The 12,075-nt window shown below is 58.4% G+C and overlaps 8 protein-coding genes across 8 annotated transcripts; 5 read left to right on the top strand and 3 right to left on the bottom strand.

The window, feature by feature from the left end:
- The first annotated feature begins 7 nt into the window (after positions 1–7).
- Positions 8–1,201, top strand: SCHCODRAFT_02621950 (thioredoxin-like protein). Its single transcript, XM_050345089.1, has 4 exons — positions 8–154; positions 213–623; positions 680–882; positions 931–1,201. The coding sequence occupies exons 1-4, from the start codon at positions 123–125 to the stop codon at positions 1,140–1,142; spliced, it is 858 nt and encodes a 285-aa protein (XP_050200472.1). The 5' UTR covers positions 8–122; the 3' UTR covers positions 1,143–1,201.
- A 184-nt stretch (positions 1,202–1,385) lies between these two features.
- SCHCODRAFT_02621943 (Adaptor protein complex sigma subunit) lies at positions 1,386–2,506 on the top strand. Its single transcript, XM_050345088.1, has 7 exons — positions 1,386–1,437; positions 1,491–1,616; positions 1,665–1,795; positions 1,850–1,866; positions 1,924–1,951; positions 2,009–2,074; positions 2,131–2,506. Exons 2-7 carry the CDS (start codon positions 1,523–1,525, stop codon positions 2,206–2,208), a joined length of 414 nt encoding a protein of 137 aa, XP_050200471.1. The 5' UTR covers positions 1,386–1,437; positions 1,491–1,522; the 3' UTR covers positions 2,209–2,506.
- Positions 2,507–2,843: 337 nt separating this feature from the next.
- On the top strand, positions 2,844–4,627 carry SCHCODRAFT_02621941 (glutamine synthetase). The gene is made up of 6 exons (XM_003037861.2): positions 2,844–2,957; positions 3,006–3,049; positions 3,102–3,462; positions 3,515–4,045; positions 4,100–4,522; positions 4,571–4,627. Exons 1-5 carry the CDS (start codon positions 2,882–2,884, stop codon positions 4,144–4,146), a joined length of 1,059 nt encoding a protein of 352 aa, XP_003037907.1. The 5' UTR covers positions 2,844–2,881; the 3' UTR covers positions 4,147–4,522; positions 4,571–4,627.
- Positions 3,958–5,845, top strand: SCHCODRAFT_02575134 (uncharacterized protein; the record flags this gene model as incomplete). Its single annotated transcript, XM_050343870.1, has 6 exons — positions 3,958–4,522; positions 4,571–4,880; positions 4,932–5,043; positions 5,114–5,373; positions 5,432–5,524; positions 5,579–5,845. Exons 1-6 carry the CDS (start codon positions 4,392–4,394, stop codon positions 5,843–5,845), a joined length of 1,173 nt encoding a protein of 390 aa, XP_050200470.1. The 5' UTR covers positions 3,958–4,391.
- Positions 5,846–6,088: 243 nt separating this feature from the next.
- On the bottom strand, positions 6,089–7,340 carry SCHCODRAFT_02499212 (thiamine diphosphate-binding protein; the record flags this gene model as incomplete). Its single annotated transcript, XM_003036506.1, has 6 exons — positions 6,089–6,175; positions 6,228–6,363; positions 6,415–6,713; positions 6,773–7,016; positions 7,068–7,183; positions 7,233–7,340. The coding sequence occupies 6 exons, from the start codon at positions 7,338–7,340 to the stop codon at positions 6,089–6,091; spliced, it is 990 nt and encodes a 329-aa protein (XP_003036552.1).
- Positions 7,341–7,673: 333 nt separating this feature from the next.
- SCHCODRAFT_02621935 (uncharacterized protein) lies at positions 7,674–9,492 on the bottom strand. Its single transcript, XM_003036505.2, has 8 exons — positions 9,376–9,492; positions 9,268–9,317; positions 9,144–9,215; positions 8,894–9,093; positions 8,561–8,839; positions 8,376–8,506; positions 8,101–8,320; positions 7,674–8,049 (listed from the first exon to the last, which is right to left on the bottom strand). Exons 1-8 carry the CDS (start codon positions 9,435–9,437, stop codon positions 7,804–7,806), a joined length of 1,260 nt encoding a protein of 419 aa, XP_003036551.1. The 5' UTR covers positions 9,438–9,492; the 3' UTR covers positions 7,674–7,803.
- A 139-nt stretch (positions 9,493–9,631) lies between these two features.
- SCHCODRAFT_02677552 (histone-fold-containing protein) lies at positions 9,632–10,580 on the top strand. Its single transcript, XM_003037859.2, has 4 exons — positions 9,632–9,933; positions 9,988–10,100; positions 10,151–10,284; positions 10,340–10,580. The coding sequence occupies exons 1-4, from the start codon at positions 9,780–9,782 to the stop codon at positions 10,434–10,436; spliced, it is 498 nt and encodes a 165-aa protein (XP_003037905.1). The 5' UTR covers positions 9,632–9,779; the 3' UTR covers positions 10,437–10,580.
- A 289-nt stretch (positions 10,581–10,869) lies between these two features.
- Positions 10,870–11,720, bottom strand: SCHCODRAFT_02499020 (uncharacterized protein; the record flags this gene model as incomplete). Its single annotated transcript, XM_003036504.2, has 2 exons — positions 10,870–11,166; positions 11,217–11,720. The coding sequence occupies 2 exons, from the start codon at positions 11,718–11,720 to the stop codon at positions 10,870–10,872; spliced, it is 801 nt and encodes a 266-aa protein (XP_003036550.2).
- Positions 11,721–12,075: the final 355 nt, after the last annotated feature.

Raw genomic sequence — 12,075 nt, 5'->3', positions numbered from 1 at the left:
TTGCCTGCGCACATTGACTGCGAATCTCGTGCTTCATTCTGTGCGCGCCACGTCTGCTGCTGCGAGTAACATCCCCCCTCAAATAGCCGAGACCCTTGAGAGCACGACCTCATCCAACCAAGATGACGCTGAACCCTAATGAAGACACTGAGTTGTACGCGCCACTTCCCCGATCGCGCGCTTAGCCACCGTACTGAGCGCGTCCCCCCTAGCAACGACGCCCTCCGCAAACATGGCATCCTCCCCGCCCTCCCCCCGAAGTCCCGCTCTCCGTCCCCCGTCCTGAAGACGAAAGAGGAAGAGTACGAGGAGATGCTCGACGACGAGCTGCGCGAGCTCGCAGAGGAGGCGGATGAGGAGACGGAACGCTACCTCGAGCGGTTGCGCAAGCAACGAGAGGCGGAGGCGAAGAAGGAGCGCCAGCTGGGGCGGTTTGGGAGGGTGTATCCGATCGGGAGGGACGACTATACGAGGGAAGTGACGGAGGCAAGTATGGAGAACGAGCCGGGGGAAGACGTGCAGGCGGAGGACGAGGATCTGGACGATGATGATCGCAAGGGGAACGAGGATAAACCCAAGAAGGGGCTGGGTACGGGCGTGGTGTGCTTCCTGTACAAAGATGGGTGCGTTGTATGTTGGCATACGATGCTGGGTGGGTGAGCTAACGGCAAGCGCGCAGGATCCCGCGGTCCGACCTCGTCAAGCGGCATGTCGAAATCCTCGCGGCGCGGCATCCACGCACGAAGTTCGTATCTATTGTGGGCGACAAGTGCATCCCGAACCTGCCGGATGAGCGAATACCGATGTTCCTCGTCTATCGCGCGGGAGAGCTTGTGAACCAGCTGGTGAGCTGGGGGAAGGATAGGGAAAGGAGGATAGAGGGTTGGTGATGGTGTTGTGCGCAAGGAAGCATGCTGACGGGGTTTATAGAGCTGGAAGCGCTGCTGATCGTCGCGGGTGCTATCATACCTCCGAAGCGGTTACCCAAGGGGCACGACAGCGATGCAGACTCTGATTCGGATGAGAGTGAGAGGGGGGAGAGGCGCATGAAGTCCGCTGCTACGTCCACAAATACCAGGACGCAGAAGAACATACGGAGTACTGCAAGGGACGACGACGATGATTCGGACTTTGACCTGTGATTATCCTGCCGTACACCGTATGTACTTGCATCGATCGCATCGCTCCCTATTGTCGCGCATTCAAGTGGTCGATCAGACCAAGCACTTGTCCGTGGAGAATTCGCGGGGGCTATGGGGGCCGCGGCGGGGAGTGGGGGAGGCGCCGTCAACTGCATTGTGTTGGCGGCGCTCCGTCGGCCGAGGCATGCCGATCACTGTGACACGTGCGCAGGCCCGCCGCTTTGCCCAGCGCGTTGCTGCTTTCGGCAGTCATTCACTGCGATGATCAACTACATCCTGCTCGTTTCGCGGCAAGGCATGCTGCTTTTTTGTGCTTCCCAAGGCAGCCTCTCATCTCTGAGATTATAGGCAAAGTCCGCCTAGCGAAATGGTTCTCCACGATGGCGCCGAAGGTCAAGGCCAAGATCATTAAGGACGTGACGCAGCTCGTGCTCGCCAGACGAACGAGGATGTGCAACTTCCTTGAGTACAAGGGTGCGTAAAGAGTGTCTACGTGACGTGCCAAGCGCTGACCTTGAATAGACACGAAGGTCGTATACCGGCGCTACGCCTCGCTGTTCTTCGTATGCGGCATTAGCTCGAGCGACAACGAGCTGATTACGCTGGAGATCATCCATCGCTACGTGGAGGTCCTTGACCGCTACTTTGGAAACGTACGTCCTGTATGCCGGGGCGTAGCTTTGCTTGCATGCTGACAGTCGTTGCAGGTGTGCGAGCTGGACTTGTACGTGTGGTCGTATAAATGAACGCAGGGACGCGATCTGAATGCTCGTTCTCGCAGGATCTTCAATTTCCAGAAGGCATACTCCGTACGAAACGTGTCCAAACGCTGCTGCATTACGTTCACTAACCCATTGACCGCGTAGATTCTAGACGAGTTGATCATCGCAGGCGAATTGCAAGAGTCGTCCAAGAAGTCCGTCCTCAGGGTGGTATGTGGCCACTGGCGACCTGAAACGGATAGATTGTATTGACTAGTCCTTTCCAGGTAACGCAGGCTGATACGGTCGAGGAGCAAGAGAATTCCGAAGATACAATGGCTCGCCTGGGTTCTAGAAGCGGTTAGCCCCATCGTCGTATCGCCGCTCGACGACAAGCAGACCATCTCCTTTCAAGGTCCCCTGATGTAGGCACGCGCGTCTATCTGTCAGCTAGTGAAGGCTGTCGTATCCTGCTCGCCAGATGCTCGCGGCGCCTGGTAGCGCGGCGCGTGACCGGCTCATGCTGCGTAGAGACCCAGGCATTTCTGTCGTGTATCGCTCTCGTTATCGTGTTGTATTCTGGATGCAATTCACTGCCCAGCCTTGTGTGCTCAGCGAATGGGATCTTGCCGCATCGCGCCTGCGTATGAACTGCCTTTTCCGGGGCGATGAGCCGTGGGGCTCTGGGCGGAGCGTCGGCGCCGCCGTGTGGCACTTTGATCCATATGTCATTCCGCGTTGACGTAGGAACAACGCTCTTGAGGGGGCTTGAGCAGCATTTTCTGGCCGCAGAGGGCTTGTGAGCACTGCGGGATCGCGCACAAATCGATGGCTCGCGACAGGAGCGGGATGTGTGATGGCGCGCTTATCGAACGCTCGGAGAGGCGAGCAGGCCTGGCCCAATAGCCGACGGCCGACTGGTCCCTGAGATACTTCCGGCTGTTTTCCATATGGAGTTATTGTCACTAGATATAAAGCAGGTGACTCGGCGGTGGTCCCCAAATCTTCTTGGTTCATTCCGCCATCCAGTTGTCCGCAATGACCGCCACCTACCGCAACGATCTCCTCCAGCCTTTCCTCGCCCTCGACCAGGGCGACAAGGTTCAGGCGGAGTGTAAGCTGCAGCCCCCACCGACCGCGAATCGCGCTGATCTTATCGCAGATGTCTGGATCGACGGCGACGGTGGTCTGCGCTCCAAGACGACGGTGGGCACCAGCAGAAATCCCTCACAGACCTCCACTGAAAGCACGCCCACAGACTGTGTCCAAGAAGGTCACGGACATCGGTCAGCTCCGTATTTGGGACTTCGACGGTTCCTCCACCAACCAGGCCCCGGGAAATGACTCCGATGTCTACCTCCGCCCTGCTGCCATCTTCAAGGACCCATTCCGCGGTGGCGACAACATCCTCGTCCTGGCAGAGTGCTACAACAACGACGGCACCCCCAACCGCACTAACCACCGTCACAATGCCAAGAAGACGATGGACCTCGCCAAGGACGAGCACCCGTGGTTCGGCATCGAGCAGGAATACACCCTGTTCGGCGAGGATGGCCGTCCCTATGGCTGGCCCAAGGGTGGTTTCCCGGGTCCCCAGGGCCCATACTACTGCGGTGCCGGTACGTATTGATCGTGAGACCACCCAAAACATAGCGGCTGATCCTGGGTCAGGTGCCGGCAAGGTCTTCGCCCGCGATCTGATTGAGGCCCACTACCGCTGCTGCTTGTACGCTGGTATCAACATCAGCGGAATTAACGCGGAGGTCATGCCCTCGCAGTGGGAGTTCCAGGTCGGCCCTTGTGAGGGCATCACCATGGGCGACCACCTCTGGATGGCCCGCTACCTTCTCATCCGCGTAGCCGAGCAGTGGGGTATCACGGTCTCCTTCCACCCGAAGCCCCTTGCTGGCGACTGGAACGGCGCCGGTGCGCACACCAACTACTCGACGGAGGCGATGCGCAACCCCGGTGGCATCCAGGCGATCAACGCCGCCATCGAGAAGCTCGCGAAGAAGCACAACGAGCACATCGCTGTGTACGGCGAGGACAACGACCTCCGTCTCACCGGCCGCCATGAAACCGGCCACATTGGCAGCTTCAGCTCTGGCGTCGCCAACCGTGGCGCGTCCATCCGTATCCCCCGTAACGTCGCCGCGCAGGGCTTCGGCTACCTGGAGGACCGTCGCCCAGCCTCCAACATTGGTATGTTTGCGATCTTCTCGGAGCATGCGTGCATCGATCTAATTCCCCCTCTAGACCCCTACCGAGTCACGGACATGATCGTGCAGACTACCTGCCTCTAAATCAGAGGCGCACTTACTTAGATCGGATTGGAGGGTGGGAAGGCCCATACTTAGCAGTAATTATATCTTCAGCGTTCCAGATGTACCGTATGCGGTCGTTCGTTTTCTAGAGTCCGACTTTCAAACCTCTCTGCTGGTTGGGATGTGACTGCACGTCGCGCGACGCGAATGTGACGAGACGTGTTTGATCACCGACGCGTCCCTTGTTCTCAACTTCCTTCCTCTGCTCGCCATCTCCTCGATCAATGGCGTCCGAGTACGATCTCGCCTTCTCGGCGGCGTCTTTCGACGAGAGCGGCACGTTCAAACTGCTCGAATTGCCACCCGAAGTGTGCGCACTCATCGAGTCGGCTGCGACCGCCACACGCCCTCCGACGTGAGCGATGCAATCCATCGAGGGGAATGGACATGCTGATTGACGCAGGCTAACTATCAAAGGTCGACCTAACGAAGATGCGGTACTGTGTACGAACGACACGACGTACAGCATGCGCTCTGTCGTCCTGTCGAACTCCGTACTTGTGGTGACGCCCTCGGACGGGGACCTGCAGCTAGAGAAGGACAGGCCAGCGGAGGATGCTGATGCTGACCGCGAAGCTATCGTTGTGCGCGATCAGATCAACGAGGTCATCGAGCTCTCGAAGTGCGTGCCGAAGCTGCACCAGCTGGCGGGCCTCTTGCGAGGGAAGGAGTATGATGGGGAGGAAGAGGATGAGATGGAAGACGACGAGGGGGTAGGTTCATCTTGGGCTGTAATAAGCATGGAGGCTAAACAGGAGGTACAGGACGCGCCAGCCACTCAACCAGTCACATACCAATCCGTCCGCGACAGCGTACAAGCCAGCGACGCAGAACTCGACCGCGGGCTACGCGACCGGCGCATTCTGCAGCTAAATGGTTTGTTCTTCCCGTTCCTCCCGTCCCTCCCGTCCATGCCAATTCAACTAACCTCACCTTCCATTCTCAGGCCACCTCCGCCCCATCTCCCCCTCCTACCTGCTCCGCTTCCTCGAACTCGTCCTCAACCAGCTCGTCGCGCACAACCTCAAGCCGGATGCCGCGCCCGTCGAGACGCTCACCAACGCACTCGCGGACGCGGACGACGTGCCGCGCGCGGTCTCGGGGCAAGTGCTGGGCTGGTTCGGCACGATTGCGGAGGGAAAGTGGGCGATGGATGCACGCGCGGTTGTACGCGAGATTGGACTGGGGATTTTGAGGGAGCATAGGGTGAGTTGAGTGAATGAGAAGGAGAAAGAGGCGCGCTTGAGCTGACCGCTTGCCTCAGCACGACCCTATCACAGAGGTAGCCTTGCTGGAACGGTGGCGCGAGGCTGCGACGGACGCATTTGAGCAGCTTTGCGAGTTGCCCTTGCTAGCTGTGAGTTTTCCCTTCTCCCTCTTCTCGTCTACCGTGTGCTAACTTTCCTCCCAGGGCAACTACATCGTTACCACCGACCTCGACGGTGGTCCGGGACCTCTCAAGTACTTCCCCTCATCCGCCCTACCAGTCGCGCCCGCTGCACGCTTCGGCGAGCTCTTCCTGACGCGCCCAAAGTGGAAGAGCGAGGACATCACGCCCTTCTTGACGGATATCGCCATCGACTCGAAGGAGAGGGACAAGTTGCTGCTGAAGTATGCGCGAGCCACGACGACTCCGGATGGGATTTGGTACACAGCACGCGCTCAGTATGCAGCCTAGTCGTCAAATGACCATCGCCCTCTGTATACTTGCTCGACATACACTGCGATCCAGCATGAGGATCTGCTTCACACAAGTGGTTTGCAGTAATCCGACCCCTCATAGTGCATTAGTCCCTACTCCTTCCAATCATGCAACATTAGAAGGTTTTCAAGTATGAATACCTAGTCTACCCGTAGTCTACTAGCCGGTCCCCAGGCACGCACGCCCACGAGAGGCGATGCACGCGCTCGCGAAAGGCAATCAGTTGGTCCTGTAGAGGGCCCGTTTTGCGACCTTGACGATCAAGTTGGTGTCCGGGAAGGCAAGGGTCTCGAGGTTGGTGGCGTACTAGGGATGCATATGAGCAAGGGTTAAGCGCATTTGAAGGGAGAGCACTTACGGGGGTGGGGATGTCGGCGCCGGTGACGCGCTCGACGGGGGCGTCGAGGTAGTCGAAGGCCTCGCTCTCGACGATCTGCGCGCAGATCTCCGAACCGACACCGAATGCGGGGAAGCCGCCCTCAACGATGACGAGGCTGCAGGGGTATCAGTAAGCTCCCTAAAATCAAGACGAACGCGACACGTACCGGTTGGTCTTCTTGACCGACGCCTTAATGGTGTCGATGTCAAGAGGGCGGATGGAGCGCAAGTTGATAACCTCAGCCTTGACACCCTCCTTGGCGAGCAAGTCGGCGGCCTCGAGCGAGTGGGTGACCATCTTGCTGTGCGCGACAAGGGTGACGTCCGAGCCCTCACGCTCAACCTTGGCCTTGCCGATCGGGAGCAGGAAGTTCTCGGACATCGCCTCCTGCGACATGGGGAACTGGACACCGTACAACATCTCGTTCTCGAGGAAGACGACGGGGTTCGGGTCACGGATGGCAGACTAACAGAGCGTGCCATGTCAGAAGTGGTACAACATGGAAGGTGGTACGAGATGCCTACCTTCAACAAGCCCTTGCAGTCCTCCGCACTCCACGGGGAAACGACCTTCAAGCCAGGCACCTGGCCGTACCACGATGCGTAGTCCTGCGAGTGCTGCGCGGCGACACCTGCAGCGGCACCGTTGGGGCCACGGAAGACGACCGGGCAGGGCACGTTGCCACCAGACATGTAGTACGTCTTGCCGGCGGAGTTGACGATCTGGTCAATGGCCTGCATCGCGAAGTTGAACGTCATGAACTCGCAACTTAGCGCATGTCAGTATGCGTAGGAGAGAATGGGGTGGGTGCACGCATACATGGGACGGAGACCGGCGAGTGCGGAGCCCACTGCGATACCAGCGAAGCCCATCTCGGTAATGGGGGTATCGACGACACGCTGCTCGCCGAACTTGTCGAGAAGGCCCTTGGTGACCTGACGAGGGATTTAGAATGTGCTGCACGCCAGGGGAAGTAGCACACACCTTGTAGGCACCGTTATAGCGCGCAACCTCCTCGCCCAAGATGTAAACCGTCTCGTCGCGCAGCATCTCCTCCTCCATCGCCGCGTTCAGCGCCTCGCGCACGGTCATCTGCAGGGAATGCATGAGTCGTTGTTTGCGCCGCGCTCGCCGCTACGCACCGTGTGCTCGCTCTCGGTCGCATACGTGCGCGCCCAGCGCGTTGCGCGTGCGGCGGCGAGGGGCACGGGACGGCGGGCAGCGAGGGGCGCGCGGCGTGCGGCGATGCGTGCGAGGGAGAGCATGAGTGAGGGTTGGGGACAAGGTCGGAATCGAATCGCGCGTTCCCGTTGGGGCCAGCTCGTCCAGCGCGCGACATTTTTCGGCCCCGGCCGGCCACGCAGCGCGGACGAAGTCGGGCCGGCGTGCAGCCCATATCGCCGCCCGACGCGCCGACTTTCCAATTGGGTGAACAATTGCTGCGTGTAATGAGGACAGTCGGTGGGTATTGGTACAGTATACAAGCTAGCTAGGGAGTACAAGAATGGGTACGAGATATAGAGTTCCAAGAGAATTGCTACATTTTTCCGTGCCTTCAGTCGTAGTCAGATTCGTCGTCCTCCATCAGTTGGCCCGTGTAAGGATCGTAGCCCTTGCCACTGGCGGCCAGGCTGTCGAGAACGGCCTGCGTGTCCTCATACTCCGGATCCAGCTCCCAGTCCTCCCACTGCACCTTCACTGAGCTCTCCGCCGTCGCACCTGTCTTCTTCGGCCACCGCCGCTCGCGCTGCATGTCGAGCTGCTCGCCACCAGCCATCTCCTTGAGCGCCAGCATAGTGTACTAAAAGGGCCATGACCTTAGATGGAAACTGTGACAGTAAACCGAACGTACATGAGCATCGTTCCCCGCGTTGTGCATGAACTGCGGGTGCAGATCCAGCAGGCGAGCTACTTGCTCTAGCGACTTGCGGTTGGCCGTGTCGCCTTCGCCTTCGAGCCCCGCAAAGACCTCAGACGTGTCGACAACGACCATGCCCTTCTCGGGAGGCGTGTCGGGAATCAGGTAAGTCAAATCACTAAGAGGCGCCTCAATCTGCTTTGACTTGAGGGTTCTTGGGGGGGACATATGAGCCCCATGGCCACGACCCAAGAAGCCAGTGTGCTCACTGTATGTCGCCTCTGTAGTCATGGAAGACTAAGAAGACAGGTCCTTTCTTCCCCATCTCTGTCAGCATCTCCGCGATCTTCTCCTTCAAGCCCTTCTTCGTGATGTCTTGTGTCTCTCCAAAGTTGTAGTGCTATATGATCAATTAGTTCGAGCAATCGAGCGGGAAGCGAGAGGTGACTCATACGTCTCGGTTGTCCTGGACGTACTGGCCATTACGATAGCCACGGTACTCCTTCACCACATAATGTCCACACTCGCCAACAGCCGTTCCATCCTCCCACTTCGTGAGGCTGTATCCGAACTCGGTGGTCATCGTCGAATCGCGCTCCCACTGCTCGAAGTCCATCGCGAACCACGTCCCGGTCTTACTGTTCCACAGTTTGCGCACAGTCTCGAACTGCTCGCGTCGGGTGCCTAGAAAGGGATCGGACTTCTTGAGCTTCTTGTTGTTCTTGTCGATTTGCTAGAGGACGATGATGAGGACTTCCTGGAGAGGGGAAGACATGATGTGCTATACCTTGATAGCGCCGCGAAGGTCGCCTCCATTCTTGTAGGAGATAGGAGAGACCTGACGGAGGCTGGACTCGAGAAGTAGGCAGTTTGAGTAGGGAAGCGGGATCTCAGTCTCCGTCAGGCCCATCGCGTGCAGCCAGTAACGGACATAATCAATCTGCGCCGACGAGAACAGCAGGCGCGACTGGCCATTGGGGAAGGTACCTGTATCGATATGAGGCATAGACATAGCTGTGATGTAACGTGATAGTTACCCAGATAAAGCTGGACTCCTTCAACGCCATCAACGTGCAGCGGATGATTAGGGTCTACGAGCGCGTCGTGGGCTGCAGATCGAGGTCAGTCATGACTAAACACATTCAAAAACATTAAGCTGACCCAAGACAGCCTTGACGACGGTCTTCTGTTCCTCCGTCAGCGCATCTGGCCTACGGCGCCTAATGTCAGTAGAATTCCCCACGCACAACGTCGAACTTCATCGCTCACCAGTTGAACCAGATGTCGGTGTAGCGATAGTAACCAGTCACCACAGCGTCGTCTTTGGCCATAGCTTTGTCTCAATTGTCTCTCAGATGGCAGTCTGAGCGAAGCAGTAAACTTGCATTGAGTTCACATTTATGGAAACAAAGGCCAGCTTCGACGCGTGACTCCGACACGTGCGACGCGGTCACCCGGTGCCGAGCGCCGGGACCGGTTCCCACGGGCCGCGACAAATCGAACAATGCCCGCGTTTGGACTGCCCCTTGTCCGGTTCCCTTTCGCTTCCCGTCCATCTTTTCTCCTATCCTTCCCAGAGTCTTTATCACTATTCTCCTCACCCTCCCTCTCGCTTTGACACGTCATCCACGCACAAAGCGCGCGTATAACCCCCCCGCGACACCCCCTCTACGATGTCTACCACCACGGCTGGCAAGCGCAAGGCGCGTCCGAGCGGACTGTCGGATGAGCATGGCTCGCCGGCGAAGAAGAGCCGCGCGACGGCGCGGAAGAGCACCGGCGGACGCGCGCCGCGGTTCTCGGTGGCTGATCAGCCCCCTGGCCAAGGTACGTTGCAGAGGTGGCGGTTGGAAGCAAGGGATGCTGACCCTGTTTCGGCAGACGAACCTCACAAGAAACGGCGCTACCGCCCGGGCACGAAGGCTCTGCGCGAGATCCGGCAGTACCAGAAGAGCACGGATCTGCTCATCCGCAAGCTGCCCTTTGCAAGGCTGGTGAGTCGGGGTCTGCCACCACGCTGCGCGCACCGCTGACCGATCGCTAGGTGCGCGAAGTTGCGTTGGACATGATGACCGACACGACGGAGTACGGCGACACGGGCCTACGCTGGCAGAGTTCGGCTATCCTTGCCTTGCAGGAAGCCACCGAGGCCTTCCTGGTTCATCTATTCGAAGACGCGTGAGTACACCTTCCTTTTCCCCTTTCCTCGTCAAGCTGAATGTCCTCTCCTTAGCAACCTCTGTGCCATCCACGCCAAACGCGTCACGATAATGGCGCGAGACATACAGCTTGCGCGACGCATACGAGGCCCAATAGCCGGCCTGGGGTAGATGCAACTTCCCCGTATTTCGTCCCGTCATGTACGACTGCGTCCATGCTCCTGAGATGTGCTTTATCTTGGTGATCACTAGGTGACCCTTCTGACTATATTTTGCTGTATCTATACTACCCGTAATGCGACACCCCCTCCCTCCAAACAGCAGGCATCGACGCGCGGAATGTGCATTTGCGCGCCAGTCCAATAGTGCTTCGGTGCGTCGTAAGAGATGAGAAAACTGCTGTGAAGAGCATCAGCGAGGATTGCGGGAGGATGAAGGTAGGCAAAGAACAAGTCAGATTAGATCAAGAAAGCGTCATGGGGAACCAGCGCGCGAACGTATCGCTGTAATGCACGGTTCCCTCCGACCACAGTTGTAATCCTGCTGTTTAAGGGGAGAATAGGACTTACTGGCGCTGTCGCACGTCCTGCGAAGAAGCCTAGTGCTATGGTCGTGCGTGGCGGTGCTTGCTCGACTTCCGTTGCTTGGCTGGAGGTGTGGTCGATGTCGACGGAGTAGTTGTAGGTGGCGGCACGTCTGCTGCTAGCTTGGATGAGGCTTGCGAGACCTTGCGAATGTGGGCAACCAGAGGTGTCTCCGGCGGTGATGGCGGAGCCGAAGGTGTTTGCAACTTCGGCGCGCCTTCGACTTCAGCAGGCCGGTTTCGCCTTGAGATAATGTCAAAGCAAACGTTCTGTATCAGACCGAACACTGAGTTCGTAAGCCAAACAATGCCCAAACCCTATACTCATGTCAGTCATACATCGACATTGACCGAGACGATGCACGTACCGCAGGCGCGAAGCTCGTCACAATGATACGCGGTAGCGCAACCAGCCGTATCGCACTCTTCATGCTCTCCGCAATATTGAACTCCACCTTCCCCTCCGCCGCGCGCAGCCTCCTCTGCGTCCGCGCCCTATCCTGCTGCGCCTTCTCCGCCGCCGTCATCGTCCAGCTCCGCGTTTCCGCCATCGCGAACGTCGCCACGCCCAGCGCGACGGGCACGATCATCGACGAGTCCGGGCGCACGAGGGAGTCGATCCACAAGAAGGACTCCATCTCGAGCGGCGTGGGCTCGGTGCAGAGGCGGTAGGTGAGGAGCGTGAGGCCGAGGAAGATGGGCACCTGGACGATGTTGGGGAGGATGAGTTGGCGGAGGGAGCTGGCGTTGTGCTTTTTGAGGAGCTCTTTGCGGTAGCTGTTGAGCTGGGGGAGGGGAGGGTGAGTGGGGAAGGGGAAGGGAAAGGCAGGATGGAGGAGACATACGAGCTCGGCCTGCCGCTTCTTGTGCATGTTCTTCATGGTCTCGAGGTCGGCTTTCACACCGGCGAGCTTCATCTCCTTCAGCACATGCTGCGAGATGGTGGGCCGCATGGCAGCGAGCTCGGACTGGACGAGCGCTTGAGCGCGCTCATAGCGCTGTCTGCCCTGTACTGTACATGAGCTAGGGTACCCTTCTTACCACACCACTACGCACCTTATACGCAAAGGGAAGCTGCACAAGCCTCGACAACACCGTCATCAAGATAAGAGACGTAGCATATGTGGGGAACGAGTCCGGATAGGGCATGACCTGTGCGAGCTCAATAAAGCCCTCGCATAGGCCCTCAGTGAATTGGCGGCGCTGGGGTCGAGGAAGCGCAAGTGG

The sequence above is a fragment of the Schizophyllum commune genome (genome assembly GCF_000143185.2).
Source record: "Schizophyllum commune H4-8 unplaced genomic scaffold SCHCOscaffold_5, whole genome shotgun sequence".
Classification (NCBI taxonomy): Eukaryota; Fungi; Basidiomycota; class Agaricomycetes; order Agaricales; family Schizophyllaceae; genus Schizophyllum; species Schizophyllum commune.
The sequence above is the reverse complement of the archived record's forward strand: the minus strand, read 5'-3'. Positions and strand labels throughout refer to the sequence as shown.

Bases quoted from the DNA above. Each gene is read 5' to 3' on its own strand.
- SCHCODRAFT_02621950 (XM_050345089.1), top strand. From the start codon at position 123: ATGACGCTGAACCCTAATGAAGACACTGAGTT. The intron at 155-212 runs GTACGCGCCACT...CGTCCCCCCTAG, and splicing joins CCTAATGAAGACACTGAGTT to CAACGACGCCCTCCGCAAAC. The intron at 883-930 runs GTTGGTGATGGT...CGGGGTTTATAG, and splicing joins TAGGGAAAGGAGGATAGAGG to AGCTGGAAGCGCTGCTGATC.
- SCHCODRAFT_02621943 (XM_050345088.1), top strand. From the start codon at position 1,523: ATGGCGCCGAAGGTCAAGGCCAAGATCATTAAGGACGTGACGCAGCTC. The intron at 1,617-1,664 runs GTGCGTAAAGAG...GACCTTGAATAG, and splicing joins CAACTTCCTTGAGTACAAGG to ACACGAAGGTCGTATACCGG. The intron at 2,075-2,130 runs GTATGTGGCCAC...AGTCCTTTCCAG, and splicing joins AGAAGTCCGTCCTCAGGGTG to GTAACGCAGGCTGATACGGT.
- SCHCODRAFT_02621941 (XM_003037861.2), top strand. From the start codon at position 2,882: ATGACCGCCACCTACCGCAACGATCTCCTCCAGCCTTTCCTCGCCCTC. The intron at 3,463-3,514 runs GTACGTATTGAT...ATCCTGGGTCAG, and splicing joins CCCATACTACTGCGGTGCCG to GTGCCGGCAAGGTCTTCGCC. The intron at 4,046-4,099 runs GTATGTTTGCGA...TTCCCCCTCTAG, and splicing joins TCGCCCAGCCTCCAACATTG to ACCCCTACCGAGTCACGGAC.
- SCHCODRAFT_02621935 (XM_003036505.2), bottom strand. From the start codon at position 9,437: ATGGCCAAAGACGACGCTGTGGTGACTGGTTACTATCGCTACACCGAC. The intron at 9,094-9,143 runs GTAACTATCACG...ATATCGATACAG, and splicing joins AGGAGTCCAGCTTTATCTGG to GTACCTTCCCCAATGGCCAG. The intron at 8,321-8,375 runs GTGAGCACACTG...GTCCCCCCCAAG, and splicing joins GACTACAGAGGCGACATACA to AACCCTCAAGTCAAAGCAGA.
- SCHCODRAFT_02677552 (XM_003037859.2), top strand. From the start codon at position 9,780: ATGTCTACCACCACGGCTGGCAAGCGCAAGGCGCGTCCGAGCGGACTG. The intron at 9,934-9,987 runs GTACGTTGCAGA...CTGTTTCGGCAG, and splicing joins TGATCAGCCCCCTGGCCAAG to ACGAACCTCACAAGAAACGG. The intron at 10,101-10,150 runs GTGAGTCGGGGT...ACCGATCGCTAG, and splicing joins AGCTGCCCTTTGCAAGGCTG to GTGCGCGAAGTTGCGTTGGA.